The sequence below is a fragment of the Manduca sexta genome, chromosome 26 (genome assembly GCF_014839805.1).
Source record: "Manduca sexta isolate Smith_Timp_Sample1 chromosome 26, JHU_Msex_v1.0, whole genome shotgun sequence".
NCBI classification, from domain to species: Eukaryota; Metazoa; Arthropoda; class Insecta; order Lepidoptera; family Sphingidae; genus Manduca; species Manduca sexta.
Window position 1 is genome coordinate 4,864,729 of NC_051140.1, and position 13,690 is coordinate 4,878,418.

The following is a 13,690-nucleotide window of genomic DNA, read 5'->3' on the forward strand; positions in this document are numbered from 1 at the left end:
AGTTTACATTACTGGGTGTTGCAGGTAGCGATCTGGTGTTAACAACTGGAGCTTGGAATTGATTCTGGTAAATAGCAATTTACCGCAGTCAATTCCTAACTCCAGGTTCAATACAATTAAGTACCCGATCCGGTGATTGAACTCAAGACATTAGCAGATGTCGTACCGCGTACGCTATAGGTACTACAACTACGCCACTGAGAATTTCATTTACGTAATAATTAACCAGGGTTATCATTATCACTTTAATTACTTATAAACAATTGTATATCGGTCATAATGGTTAAGAATATTTAACCATTCGAGCTAACAGTGAGATTCTGTTTAGTCGTATAATTTTTTTATCTTATACCATCGAGGAATTTTACTATGAAGGTGATAATCACAGGTGCCGCCGGCTTTCTTGGATCACGAGTGGCAGACTTCTTGTTGAACGAATCTTCTCTAAGCGTCACAAAGCTGGTGCTAGTAGACGTTACAAAACCGCAATCTCGTCCAGATATACGCGTGCACACTTTAGCAATTGATTTAGGTGCAGAAAGCGCTGCCGAAGATCTCTTGTCTGATGGAGCCGATGTACTATTTCATCTCGCGGCCGTTGTGAGCGGTCATGCTGAAGCCGATTTTGATCTCGGACTACGAGTAAACTTCGACGCTACGAGGAATCTTCTGGAGGCAGCGCGACGCTATGCACCTGCCCTTCGATTTGTGTTTACGAGCACAGTAGGCGTGTTCGGTGGGACTCTACCGCAAGTTGTGGACGATTTTACAGCAACAACGCCACAGAACTCTTATGGTATAGCTAAGGCAATGAGTGAACTGCTTGTGAACGATTACTCTAGACGCGGATACGTAGATGGGCGAGTGGTGCGACTGCCCACCATAAGCGTCCGAGCAGGAATAGCAAACAAGGCTGTGACGTCGTTTGCAAGTGGCATCATTCGTGAGCCTCTCAATGGGGAGCGATCGATATGTCCTGTGCCGTTAGAACAAGAGCTTTGGCTCATGAGCCCCGGAACAGCTGTGCAAAACATAGTACACGCGGCGACATTGTCATCGTCAGAGTTTGGTCCCTGGCGCTGTGTTAACTTGCCAGGTTTGTGCGTTGCAGTGCGCGATATGGTGTCAGCACTTCGCACCATAGCTGGGGACCAAGTTGCAGCTTTAGTAACATACGAGATTGACGAAAATATTAGTCGTATGGTTGCTTCCTTCCCGAGTAAATTTAATACTTCTCGTGCACTAAGCCTTGGATTCGTAATGGATACTAATTTCGTAGATGTCATCAGAAATTATATTAAGTACGATTTAAATAAACCTATAAACAACTGAATACGTTTGTTTCCTACTCCCCTACATATCCACAATACATTTTTAGCTGTTTAGTAAGATTTCGCTAAAATAAAATGTGAATATACCTACTAAGTATTATTCGCGGATCCACCTGCGTAAAAAAAACTACCTCCATATCACATAAATTTCACATAACCTGGAATGCAGAGTTTATGTACATTTTCATATGCAAAAGTATTCCATCCATCGATATAATATATGTACCACGTATTAGATTTGGCATTCCAAACATTCACTGTGTTCAACTAATTTGAACTGCAATCCATTCAAACTGACTCGTATGGTCAATATTGATAGCTTCTGGTTGTGTACGCAGTGGCGCTCATGATGTAAGAACTCGAGATTAAATGTAAACCTGGATTTGAATAAAAAATATCAATCAAATAAGTAACATTTTTTGTTGTTTAAGTGAATAAATGGGTTATAACATTGACATTTTGGTTGCCATTTCAGTTCAGATTTTTAAAAAATAGTTTATTTGGACGTTAATAGAATATATATCAATGATTCCATCCATTTTTCTTCTCACAAATGTAAGGAAAAACAATTATGTACTTATTGTAATATGTAATAATTAATGATTTTCTGTAAAAAATACAAGTTTTTCATTGTCACTAAATGTAATATACTGTACATGTATAATGGTTCTTTTGTACTATTACGAATTAAATAGGTTTTCTTCTATTGCCTGTTCAGACTCCCAAACTGCTGATGCATCTGCATTATGTTTAACACATTTTGTACTGCTGTGCTCATTGTCTGCATCATGTTTTCGTTTTTTATTCTTCTTTTTACTGCTGAAAGATGTATTATCTGTAGGTATTGATTCATGTGTTTCTTCCATTTGTTCATTATCCATTGAATAGTCATTTTTATGTTTTTTCTTCTTCTTTTTCTTTGTAATATTTTCACTAATAGAATCATTGAAAGATTCATTCAATTTTTGAGCTACAGCACTAGGAACTTTTATAGCTTTTTTATAATTGGAACCAAACAATGGATGTCTCTTTTTTGTGTTAGGTAGAGGAACAAAGTCGTTTTCGTTATTAAGAATAATATTATCTGGGACAAGCACTTTTGGTACTTTTGTATGCAAATGTAAGGTACCACACAGTGGTAATTTTTTTATAACATAATCATTGTGTTCTGAAGACAACACTGTAAGATAGGTGCTTTCACTGTTCATTTTACCTACAAGGGTTTGATCATCAATTTTGACTTTACACTTTCTATCTAGCTTTATCTTTGTGCCAAGAAAAGAATGGACATCAATGTTTTGTGGGCACCTTACTGCCCAAATCTCATCATCAGAATTAAGTGTCCATTCATTATGTTCACTAGAAGAAATTTGCTTCAAGTTTTCATTGATTTTTAGAAACTTTTTTAATTTTCGTGACTTTGTCATATCAACTTTATTTATTGTACTAGTGTCTATTAGGGAATTATTTGCATCCTCACATTTTAGTCCATCTGATATTTTAGACATTCTTTTATTAACCTTTTCATGATTTTTACTTGAATTTCCTACTGAATTTTCATGTGACTTTCTTTTATTGTCTTGTTTGTGTAACTTATCACTATCATGATCACTTGATAGGTCCAACTGGTCACTGCTACTGTTGTATTCTTTTTTAATTTCTTGCTTATGTTTAGATTTTTCTTTTTTAATAGGAGACTTTTTTATTATAGTGTCTGTATCATTATTTTGTGAGTATGTTGTTGAACCATCACTGCAGTTGTCTTCTGGTGTCACATTATCATCTTCACATATAGAATGCTTCCGTTTTTTGCTTTTCTTTTTCTTTTTCTTAGAAAATGTTTCGTCATTATCCCCAGCACAACTTATTTCTTGTGATTCAGTAATACTTTCCTCTTCTTTAATATTATTCATGCTGTATTCCAAGTCATGATTAGAAGATATACTTGTATTAGACTGTGTACTCTTTCTTTGTTTTTTAGACTTGGATGGGGGTGACAGTTCTTCCTTCACAGTTATATTCAGATCATCATAGTCTTGTGATAACTCTACATTTGACATATCAAATGATTCTTCAGGCTGTTGCTGTTCCAATTGTTTCTTCTTCTTTTTCTTAGGTGTGTCCACATCAGATTCTGGTTCTAGTTTGATTTTTTTCTTTTTTGGACTTACAATATCTTCATCATCATCATCAAGCTTTTTACGTTTTGTTTTTTTCTCTTTTGGGTGAGGCGATTCTTGCTCATACTGATCATCAGCATTATTCTTTATTAATAACTTTTTGTGTAGATTTTTCTTGTAGTTCTTTCCATAATCAGAGTCTTCATCTATCCCGTTTTCAATCATCTTGTGGTTGGCTCTGTAATCATTATAATAATTAAACCTATATTTATATCATAGTTTGAGTAGTAATACTATAAATTCAAAGTTATTTTATAACTATGCTACTTTACTATTTATTTAGGTAATAAAATTAATGCAAACAAATAATAAATTGATTTTTCAGACCATTTCTTTGTACTGCTCTTTTCTAAATAATATATTGATATATTGGGACAATTATTACTTTTCAAAATTATACCTATATATAGCGAGTTTTTATTTCTCATATATATATTTGATATAATATTATTAATAATTTACTTTCATAGTAAGCAATATTGATTAAATTAATAATGCAAATATTGTTTTAAAACTTAGAATAGTTTGCCATGAAGTAAAAATACGCCACAAATATTTGCTGTCAATTAGAATACTACGAATTATTTGGTTAATCCCAAATAAATGTGTCCTAATGCAATGTTTTGGGAAAATTAGTTTACTTATCCACTCGCATAACCTCAAATTTACAATATGCATCATGTAGAGCTTACTTAAGATCGCTATCAGAGCTGCAATTAGAACTGTTGGAAGCTGTAGTCCACGCAAAACTTTCATCCGATGAACTCGCCATTCATTTGTAGAAAAACTTTAATACATGAAGTCCACTTGATTTTATGCAAAGTCCTCTGCAAATCGTAAACTTAATTCTAACCTAAAAATATATTAGTAGGTGTACTGAGTACAGATTCTTGACAGCATTATTTTCAGTGTTGCCAGACAATAGATTGTATCCTTTATGAACTTTTATTTATATAAAAATGACAGCTGCGTCTGTAGACGTCTTATTTTTTTGATTTCTATTGATCTCTCAGAAATAATTGTAACAGACTCCTTAGTTAATTCCATAACCTTAGCAATTTATTATAAAGAATTTGTAACGAGATGTCAGTGTTAATTAGTTACGTTGTCAAATAATTATTGGATTATTAAATGTAGAAAAAATTTTCTAAATATTATTTCATCATATTTCAATAATTAATGTAAAAAACTTTTTGATATTAAGTTATTTGTTCGCCGCGGTGGCGTAGTTGTATTGCATTTTCGGTACGACTACAAATCCCGCGACGGGCAAAATGATATTTGGGTTTTTTAACTCAAATAATGTCGGAGTTGTGCGCCTCTGCCCAATCTTCCATGGGAATAGAAACCATAAATAGAAAGAGCGCACAAATATAAAATGCTTAGCAAAATGTAGGTGTAAAAACAATATAATTTTTAGGTACACTGCGGAGGAATCTCTATTCTAGTGTTGCCAAAAAGAAATGACTGTGCGCAAAAGAGTGATACCATTAATATTAAAAAAAAAACAAATTCTCTGAATTTGACATTTGATTACATCGAGTTTGACGTTTCTTTCTTGTTAAATTTTGTGTCCAACATGGTGAGTTCGTGTAAATTTTTGTATTAAATCTTTGAAAATCGTGCAGTGGTTTAATATTTCTGAAATGTGCTATTGAAGATAATCAAAACTACACAATGAAATATTTGACATGGCTCATATTTTTGTATTTCTTAATATATTTGGTGAAACTTGACGGCTAATATCTAAAGCAGTGAAAAGTCGGTTTGTTTTCAATATTTCTACTAATGTGTACGTGGACATAAATATCGTTCTTATTTCTAAGTTGCTACAAAAATAGGCGTTATTACAGACAATCGCAACAGAATTCTTCGCGAAATGCGATATTTTAAGGTTATATTATTATGGTTGAAATTTGTACTTAGGCGCGCGGACCGAAGAAGCATTTGAAGCGTTTAAACGCACCGAAAGCATGGATGTTGGACAAGCTGGGCGGTGTGTACGCGCCGCGACCCTCTACTGGCCCTCACAAACTGCGCGAGTGTCTGCCTTTGGTGATCTTCCTCCGTAACCGGCTAAAGTACGCGCTGACCGGCAATGAGGTGCTTAAGATCGTGAAGCAGCGTCTCATCAAGGTAGATGGGAAAGTCAGGACTGACCCCACATACCCAGCTGGCTTCATGGGTAAGCATTTTATGTTATAGTATTATAACACATTGTTGAAGTCGTCCAATGCATTGTACTTTCAGTTTTTTTTACATTGAATAGAACTTTTCATAACTAATATTACATGGTGAGGGTAGAAAAGATTTTTGGGCATCTCATGTGTTTGTTTGGAACAATTGTATATTGTGACATGTGTTAAATGTTTAAAAATATTTGGTCTATAATGAAATTGTGGATTTTCAGATGTTGTGTCAATTGAGAAGACAAATGAGTTGTTCCGCCTGATCTATGATGTTAAGGGACGCTTCACCATTCACCGCATCACTCCTGAGGAGGCTAAGGTGTGTACCAATTTCACTTATTTAAACTAGTTAATTATTCTGAACATAGTTCATAAGTAGCAAGTGAGAGTGTATTGTTTAAATACACTCCGTTAACTAAATTGCTACAGAAAAAGGTGTGACAGTCTATAAATTTGAATGTGTGTGAAGGTATTTGAATGTTAGAAGAGATAATGTCCAGATAAGGACCAGCCTTAACCATTTTTTCTTGAGAAACCTTTCAAGCATGTGGAACCACAAGTGAAATGTTATTTTATTGTATTTCTCAACCAGTTTGTTCATAACCTTAAAATAATGTCATTAAAGTTAGCCTTGAATAGGCAGAAGAAGCTTGTTGAGCTGTGGGTGTTTTAATTGCACCTCTGACTTTCCTTTTGATTTACATAATTGAAGAAATCATGTATAGCAAGATATTTTTTTTTTAAATATTACAATTAAGTAGTTCGAAGAATGACAAGCCAAAAGCCATTTATATTCCCACATGGTAAGGCATAACTTGTAAGTTATGTCTGTTTCTGGCACTTTTTAGGTTTCCATTATATTCTTAGCAAAACATAAGCATTGCATTTATGTAGTAACATTTTTTTTATTGAATATCTACCATTTAATTTATTATTGGCTGGGGGAATAATTTTGTCATATGCCCTTGGTTAGCCAGCCCTGCTATACATAATTCCATAACAATCTATTGCATGCCTGATTTGATCTAAATCAATTCAGAAGTTTTGCATTAATAATATTGAATAAAATGAAACTTATAGTATATAAAAGACATTGCTTGTTTTATCTTGACTTTTTGCTATTAGATAATATATTATGCAGAAGTAAAAAACATGTTTGTACATTCTTTTTCATTAATACCACATATCTTCTTAGAGCCTTGCTAAAAAAAAAATTTGGGTTATTACAGTTAATTTGTTTATGAAGTGATAATTAATTGCTTGTTGTTTGTGGCTTTGTTAATCCAGGATATGGTCTGCCCATATGGCAAATTCATCCAAATCTGTTCAATTTCTTTCTGTGTTTACATTTAACAAACTTCTGAATGTCTAAACACTTTCACAAAATTTTGCATTTATAATATTAGTAAGATAAGATACAAAGTGAGATGGTGATAGTTACCTCCTTAGTCTGGAACTAGCATATTCCCTATAAACTAAAATGGCAGGTATATAAATTCTAGGGTAGGCAACAATGACAGTTTTTTTTATACATATTGTACAGGTTTGGTTTCTTCAGACGAGATTGAGGATAGACATGTGGCTGGTCCTAATATTTAAGCAAAATCATTCCTGTAACACAGTAAAAGGTGTTACACAAGGATGATAAATGCTGATTTGGTGGGGGAATACGAGTGGAGAACAAAATATGTGCCTTATATTCAAAATTATTAATAGCTCCATTTTCAAGAATTAAAATATATTGTCTAATTATTTTCTCATCTATTATTACAATACATGAATTAAATGAAAAATAACAAAGTTTTTAATAATTATGATCTTTTTTTCAGTACAAGTTGTGCAAAGTAAAGCGCGTGGCGACGGGTCCCAAGAACGTGCCGTACCTGGTGACGCACGACGGCCGCACCATCCGCTACCCCGACCCCCTCATCAAGGTCAATGACTCCATCCAGCTCGACATTGCCACCACCAAAATCATGGACTTCATCAAGTTCGAGTCAGGTGAGTTGTTTAATACTTCATTAAATATTACAGATACCGTAAAGCGAAGTAATAACCAGAACCATTCAATAGCAATTAAATTGTGAGAACAATCACACTGCCGTTTTTATTAAGAGTAATAACCTAGGTTCTTTAGGTTAATAGGATATGGATATTCTAATATACTTGTGTCAACTCATTTAAAAAAACAGTATTTAAGATTTCCGCACGTATATTTTGACTACTTAAAAAGTGGTCACCATAGGGGGTCAATTGACAGATATGGTGATGTTTTGGTTTCTGGAACTAATGTGACATTGTTTGTGTGCAGGAAACCTGTGCATGATCACCGGAGGTAGGAACTTGGGGCGTGTCGGCACACTAGTGTCGCGCGAGAGACATCCTGGTTCCTTCGACATCGTGCACGTTCGCGACGCAACAGGACACACCTTCGCCACCAGGTATGAACCTTATTCACTTTTGTATATTATTAAAGAGAACTCCTCCGTAGTTTCTTTGGGTGATTCCATAGCAAATGCACTCATGCAGTTAGTGCAACCATTGGCGCTATTATTTATTTGATAGTGTACAAGGAGCGAACTGTATTCCTTTGTTCTTTATAAACCCTTATAAAGGTTGCGCGTGAACAGCGCATTCGTCAGATTTGAATGCACCCCCACGTATGTATGCGAGGTGTATGCGTGTTTAGAGGATTTGTTCACGTGCTGCTGATGAAGCTAGCAATCGCACAATCTACGCCAGCCATACACACTTTTTTTTTTATATGAGATTTTTACAAAGATTTTTTAGTCATGGTGGCACAACTTGAATTCATTCACCTGCTTAAGTGTTTATAAATGTAATTAAATAATAATTTATTTGAATAAAAAGTATCCACAATTGAATGATTATAATCTTATGAGGAAAATTCTTGACATTTGATGAACCACTTGCAAATGCTTGGCGGGCTACATTCTCAATCCAGGCGGGTCACACTTTGCAATGTTAATGTTGCGGTAATGTTACTTTTGATTTAGTTCACGCATGGCGCGTAGCCTGGCGTGCGAGGCGCAAAAGCTGTGCGAACAGATTGCGTGTGTGTGTGGACAATTAAAACAATATTCTGCATAAATATTTTATTAAAAACCCAATTTGTTTGCAGATTGAACAACGTGTTCATCATTGGCAAGGGCACCAAGGCCTACATCTCGCTACCGCGCGGCAAGGGCGTGCGGCTCACCATCGCAGAGGAGCGCGACAAGCGTATCGCCGCGAAGGTCGCCGGACAGTAGTTTAAGGGATGACTTCGTATTAATAAAAAAAATATCAAAATCTCCTTTGGCTTTTCATTTCTCCTTCTGACGAGGGCGCGTAAGGAGCGCGGTGGTGCGCAAGAGACGCACGAGGTCGCAACCGAAAGCAATAGCATGATCTCACCGCGCTAGTGCATGTGCTCGCTCGTGGCGCTCCAGGTCGCGGCGGCGCGCCAGCGTGCGCCCGCACACGGAGCAGGAGTGGCGCGCCGCACCCACGCTCCCGCCTCCGCCGCCGGCGCCGTGGAGCCGCATGTGCTTGTTGAGGTTACTGGGGTCGCCGAAGGCCCGCGCGCAGTAGCGGCATCGGAGCGGCCGGTAGCCAGTGTGAGTGCGAATGTGGATCTTCAGCCCATACTTGCGCGAGTATGCTTTCCCACAGTAGATGCAAAGGTGACCACCGCGCGCTCGTCCCCACTCTGTGGCGAGTGCTTCAAGCTCGGCGGCACTGAGCGCGAGGGCGGGCGGAAGGAATGAGGGCGCAGGAGCAGTCGCGGCGCGAAGACGTTCGCCAACTGCGCGCCAGAATCTGCGCGGCTCGACCGTCGCACACGATAGGTACAAGTGCGCTTTCAGTATGTTCGGTTGCTCGAATCGTGCGCCGCATTCGTGGCACGAATAATCTTTCTTTCCTGTAAGGTAATAAAAGATAAATTAAACCAAAAGCCTGAACCGAAAATTAATTGTTAGTGTACTCGGTTATATGTTCAAAAATAATTTAACGTAACGCAAAAACTTTAATAATAATCCTTGACTGAAAACTTATACCTACAATAATTCAAATATTAACTACGAATCGGGCCTGGAATTCTAGTTTCATAGTTTACTTGAAGTTGGTCGCGAGCTGATTTTCCTTATTCATAGATTTACAGAAACATCGGGTGGAGTAAACATCTTTAATTTGATCACACACAGAGCTAGCTGTACACATTACATAGACATTATATAACCCATATAATAAATGTTGAAATGCCATAATAAGTGGTGAGATAATAATTATTTACAACTCTGAAATATCTTTGCAGTATGTATCTACCTAGTTGGATGTTTATTATTCATATAACTTTTCCATAAATAACGTGTAATATGATTTACAACATACCCTAACCGACCCGACCCTAACACACATAACTCTAACCTAACCCTAAGTACCAAACAGTCCAAATTCGACATACCATGAATATTGATCGGTCCAAGGAAGGGCACTCCAGCAAGCGCGAGGAGCTCCTCGTCGAGCCACACGAGCAACTCGTGCAGTGGCGGCACCTCTGCTTCAACGCGCAGTTGCAGCGTGTCGATGCTCCCGCCCGCGCGCATCACGAGCGCATTGCGCGCGTGCACGTCGGGCGCGAGGCGCGCGCGCACAGCGACGCCGCCCGCCCCAGCATTCGTGCCTCCTCGACGGGCGGCGCCAGCGCACACAATCCACCCTGCTGCATCTATTTCCACGTATACCTGTATATAAAATTAAAATTTAGTACACAGTGTGGACTAATTTATAATACTAATTTAAAGTCACGTACCATATCAGTCTGTTAGAAACTAATTTCCTTCAATAACCAATGCAAGAACCATTTTGAAGTGGCTTTTTATGTATATAGGCACCATACATTCTACTTAAGTTTTTTTGAATAAAGAAAATTTGTCTGGTGTCTAACAATGATTTACAGGCGCTTACAAGCTATAAAACCTAGATAAACCTTACGAGATAATGTACTACGAAATTGTAGTTAAAAAAATCTGCAGAAATGTCCGCAATGGCGCGTGTCTATCTCCACGTTTGATTCTTGATAACTATTTTTATCTTTTAAATACTTATTAATTGAAAATCTTTGGCGTTAAGACCATCAGTAGCAGAGGGGTAACTTTACCCAGCGCGTTTAAAAAAAAAGGGAGGCCTGGTAATTTTATTAATAAACATCGTAAGTGAACCGATTGAAAATTGCATGGATTAAGTAGAAGTAAGCGAAAAAAACCAATAGTCATCAGGTAGGGACTATATTTTATACTATTGAGGAATTCTTTCTATGCTCACTTCGATAACGACATAATCTTATTATTACATGTGTACCTATATAGAGCATCGCGCATATTTCCTTCCAGAGCTAGAGGAGTTATCACATTGCATTTCTCAACTTGTTTTCTTTTTTAGGTTATAGGTTTCATGTTATAGCGGCGAACATATTGCCATTAGTTAAATATTATTCTAAGTAGTATATTGTGCTGAGCTGAGATTCAATATTCCCCAACCCGGAATCGAACTCGAAAGCTAAGCGCGGTACTCATACCGTAACACATACAACTACGCCAACGTCACAGCCCACTTATTGTTATTAAATCAATAAAATCTAAATCGACCAAACAGTAAATCTATGCGACACCACAAGTAAATTACACTTGTGCGATGCTGGACCGGTCTGTTAGTAGAGCTGATATTAAAATATCGGGACCCATCCATTCACAATTAATTCGTCCCGTTGAATGACTCGGTGTGTACTGTAAAGTGCAAAGGTAACATGTAGATTTTGGGTGTCTCATTCCAGCGAAGAAATCTATTAGAGATTTTTTTATAATAATTCCTTATGTTGAAACGAATGTTAGACATTGAAATAAAACTATTTTGCAGATTTTATCGCGGTTTTTACATTATAATTTACACAGATTATCCATTTGTCCGTTTTCTCAGTCGGTTTTTTAACGTTTAAGCTCGAAAACACATGTGGCTGTTTTACTTCGGTAAATTAGAATATTTAAGACACCCAATGAAAACAATAGCCCTGTATTATATTAGGCATAGGCACTGTTCCACTGCTGGTCACGGCCCTTCCTGTCCTCGAAAGGGTTAAGGTTGTAGTCCACCATGCTAGCCTAGTATGGATTAGTAGATTGTTTCTTCATCGTCAAGTAAGGATTTATAAATTAGTAAATAATTCACTTAGAGCTTTACAAAGTTATAGATGGGTGTGTTGAGAGCGAGATTGGACCAGCAACTTCTGAACCAAAGCCCTAAGGGCGGACCGGACGGTTTTGTTAGGCTTTCGGGTTACCGGTCTTTTGACCCAGCGTTAAGGCACCCGGAGCAATGGTAGACGATGAGGAGGGGAGAAGGGCGCTTGAGGCCTAACTACCACTGCGTAAGTTTTCACTAAAAGGTCACTTGCACATACAAAACAAAAACGGTACTTACGCAATCGTCCTTTTCATCTGCAACGGCGTCGATGAGTTCCGCAGGTGTGAAGGTGCGCGACACGCGCCCCGGGCTGAGACCGACGCGGGAGAGGACACGAGACATGGTGCGTGCGCGCAGAGGACGGAATGTTGACCATGAGAGGGATGCGCGGAACTATATACGCGCGAGGGCGGAGGGAGAGTGCCCACTATCGCGCCGCAAATCTCCGTGACACCCTCGCTAAATCAGCGGTGACTTATTGTTATTGAATTGTACGGCGCACCGACTAGCTTAAATGTGTTTGAAGTGTTATTTTTTCCCGATATTAATTATTTTAAAAGGGTGGGAGGGACATTTTGCACGTGGCGATCGTGAATTATATGGTTTGAACAAGATATTACTCCGGGTATTTAATAATGCCTATAACTTTACGGGTAATGCAAGTAAGTACTTCGCATTATTTTTAATGTAAACCCGAAGTGTGGTATCTACAGAGAAGTTCTTCATGACGCGACAGTTATTTTTGAATTGTAAATAGAATTCACTCAGCAGGTTTTTTTTTATGCAAACTGTACGAAAACTAGCTCTAATTTTAGCAAACTTACTAAATTAGATGACGAGAGTATTAAACAAATTATTTACGCATGCTATTAGAAGTACAGTTAATTATACATTGGAACTAGCAAAAATAACAAGCCAGGGCACACGTTCTAGAATTTGCGAATACTAAAATATTATTAATTGAACACCAACTATTGGCACAGTAACGGAATTGAATATAATACAAAGATAAATTATTATAGTAGATATAGGAATACTAAGGTCCCTTGAACTGGTAAAATGACATGTTTAAGCGAGTGGCGGCGGTTGACAAATACAGGTGGTAATCAAACTTTAAAATTATAACACCTCTCCTTTTTCTTCGGGTGTTAATAAATGGAAAATCTGAATAATAGAGAGGTGGTACCGCTATTGTCTTATGTTTTGAACTGAACTACGTAATACGTAGCCACGTAGTAGTTGCGTAGCAGTCGTAGCGCGTAGCGGTGTAGCTAGAACAGAATATAATTGACTGAAACTTATCCCGATACGTTCTACGTGTAAAAAAAAAAAATTTCTTGAAATTGCACCATAAAATAATATAAAAAAATCAAACATTTTGATTCGGAGGAATAAATTAAACACAATAATATCACCAGAAAATTTATTATAAATATTAATTAACAGTTGTCGATAGCGGGTCGCAACTCGCAATGGCTTTCTTGTAATAATCGTTGCCTACGTGCGAAGTGCGACCGACATTGTGGGCAATATGTTACAACACCATCGCTCTTCGTTTTGCGAATACACGCTTATATATGATTCCTAAGAAGTGATAAAAATCTTTTTTTTTTATCGTCTAGATACTAGACCTTTGGAATATTTTATTATTATGCCCACACGGCTATTGGCCATTATGTCACATGGCAGTCTGAAGGTGTAAGCTTGACTATTCTTCATCAAGCACGGATTTAATATTTACAGCCAT

At 37.4% G+C, this 13,690-nt stretch overlaps 4 protein-coding genes across 4 annotated transcripts; 2 read left to right on the top strand and 2 right to left on the bottom strand.

Moving 5' to 3' along the window:
- Positions 1-51: 51 nt before the first annotated feature.
- Positions 52-1,333, top strand: LOC115453835 (D-erythronate dehydrogenase). Its single transcript, XM_030182563.2, has one exon. The coding sequence runs from the start codon at positions 370-372 to the stop codon at positions 1,330-1,332; it is 963 nt and encodes a 320-aa protein (XP_030038423.1). The 5' UTR covers positions 52-369; the 3' UTR covers position 1,333.
- A 570-nt stretch (positions 1,334-1,903) lies between these two features.
- On the bottom strand, positions 1,904-4,455 carry LOC115453833 (suppressor protein SRP40). Its single transcript, XM_030182561.2, has 2 exons — positions 4,204-4,455; positions 1,904-3,689 (listed from the first exon to the last, which is right to left on the bottom strand). Exons 1-2 carry the CDS (start codon positions 4,281-4,283, stop codon positions 2,012-2,014), a joined length of 1,758 nt encoding a protein of 585 aa, XP_030038421.2. The 5' UTR covers positions 4,284-4,455; the 3' UTR covers positions 1,904-2,011.
- A 490-nt stretch (positions 4,456-4,945) lies between these two features.
- LOC115453834 (40S ribosomal protein S4) lies at positions 4,946-9,016 on the top strand. Its single transcript, XM_030182562.2, has 6 exons — positions 4,946-5,093; positions 5,438-5,696; positions 5,922-6,019; positions 7,530-7,701; positions 8,012-8,141; positions 8,843-9,016. Exons 1-6 carry the CDS (start codon positions 5,091-5,093, stop codon positions 8,970-8,972), a joined length of 792 nt encoding a protein of 263 aa, XP_030038422.1. The 5' UTR covers positions 4,946-5,090; the 3' UTR covers positions 8,973-9,016.
- A 97-nt stretch (positions 9,017-9,113) lies between these two features.
- LOC115453832 (zinc finger protein ZFMSA12A) lies at positions 9,114-12,285 on the bottom strand. The gene is made up of 3 exons (XM_030182560.1): positions 12,181-12,285; positions 10,169-10,448; positions 9,114-9,625 (listed from the first exon to the last, which is right to left on the bottom strand). Exons 1-3 carry the CDS (start codon positions 12,283-12,285, stop codon positions 9,114-9,116), a joined length of 897 nt encoding a protein of 298 aa, XP_030038420.1.
- Between the last annotated feature and the right edge of the window lie 1,405 nt (positions 12,286-13,690).

Coding starts and splice junctions, on each gene's coding strand:
- LOC115453835 (XM_030182563.2), top strand. CDS start 370: ATGAAGGTGATAATCACAGGTGCCGCCGGCTTTCTTGGATCACGAGTG.
- LOC115453833 (XM_030182561.2), bottom strand. CDS start 4,283: ATGGCGAGTTCATCGGATGAAAGTTTTGCGTGGACTACAGCTTCCAAC. Junction 3,690..4,203: donor AGCTCTGATAGCGATCTTAA/GTAAGCTCTACA, acceptor TAATGATTACAG/AGCCAACCACAAGATGATTG.
- LOC115453834 (XM_030182562.2), top strand. Junction 5,697..5,921: donor ATACCCAGCTGGCTTCATGG/GTAAGCATTTTA, acceptor GTGGATTTTCAG/ATGTTGTGTCAATTGAGAAG. Junction 8,142..8,842: donor GGACACACCTTCGCCACCAG/GTATGAACCTTA, acceptor ATTTGTTTGCAG/ATTGAACAACGTGTTCATCA.
- LOC115453832 (XM_030182560.1), bottom strand. CDS start 12,285: ATGTCTCGTGTCCTCTCCCGCGTCGGTCTCAGCCCGGGGCGCGTGTCG. Junction 10,449..12,180: donor CAGATGAAAAGGACGATTGC/GTAAGTACCGTT, acceptor TTTTATATACAG/GTATACGTGGAAATAGATGC. Junction 9,626..10,168: donor TGGACCGATCAATATTCATG/GTATGTCGAATT, acceptor ATTACCTTACAG/GAAAGAAAGATTATTCGTGC.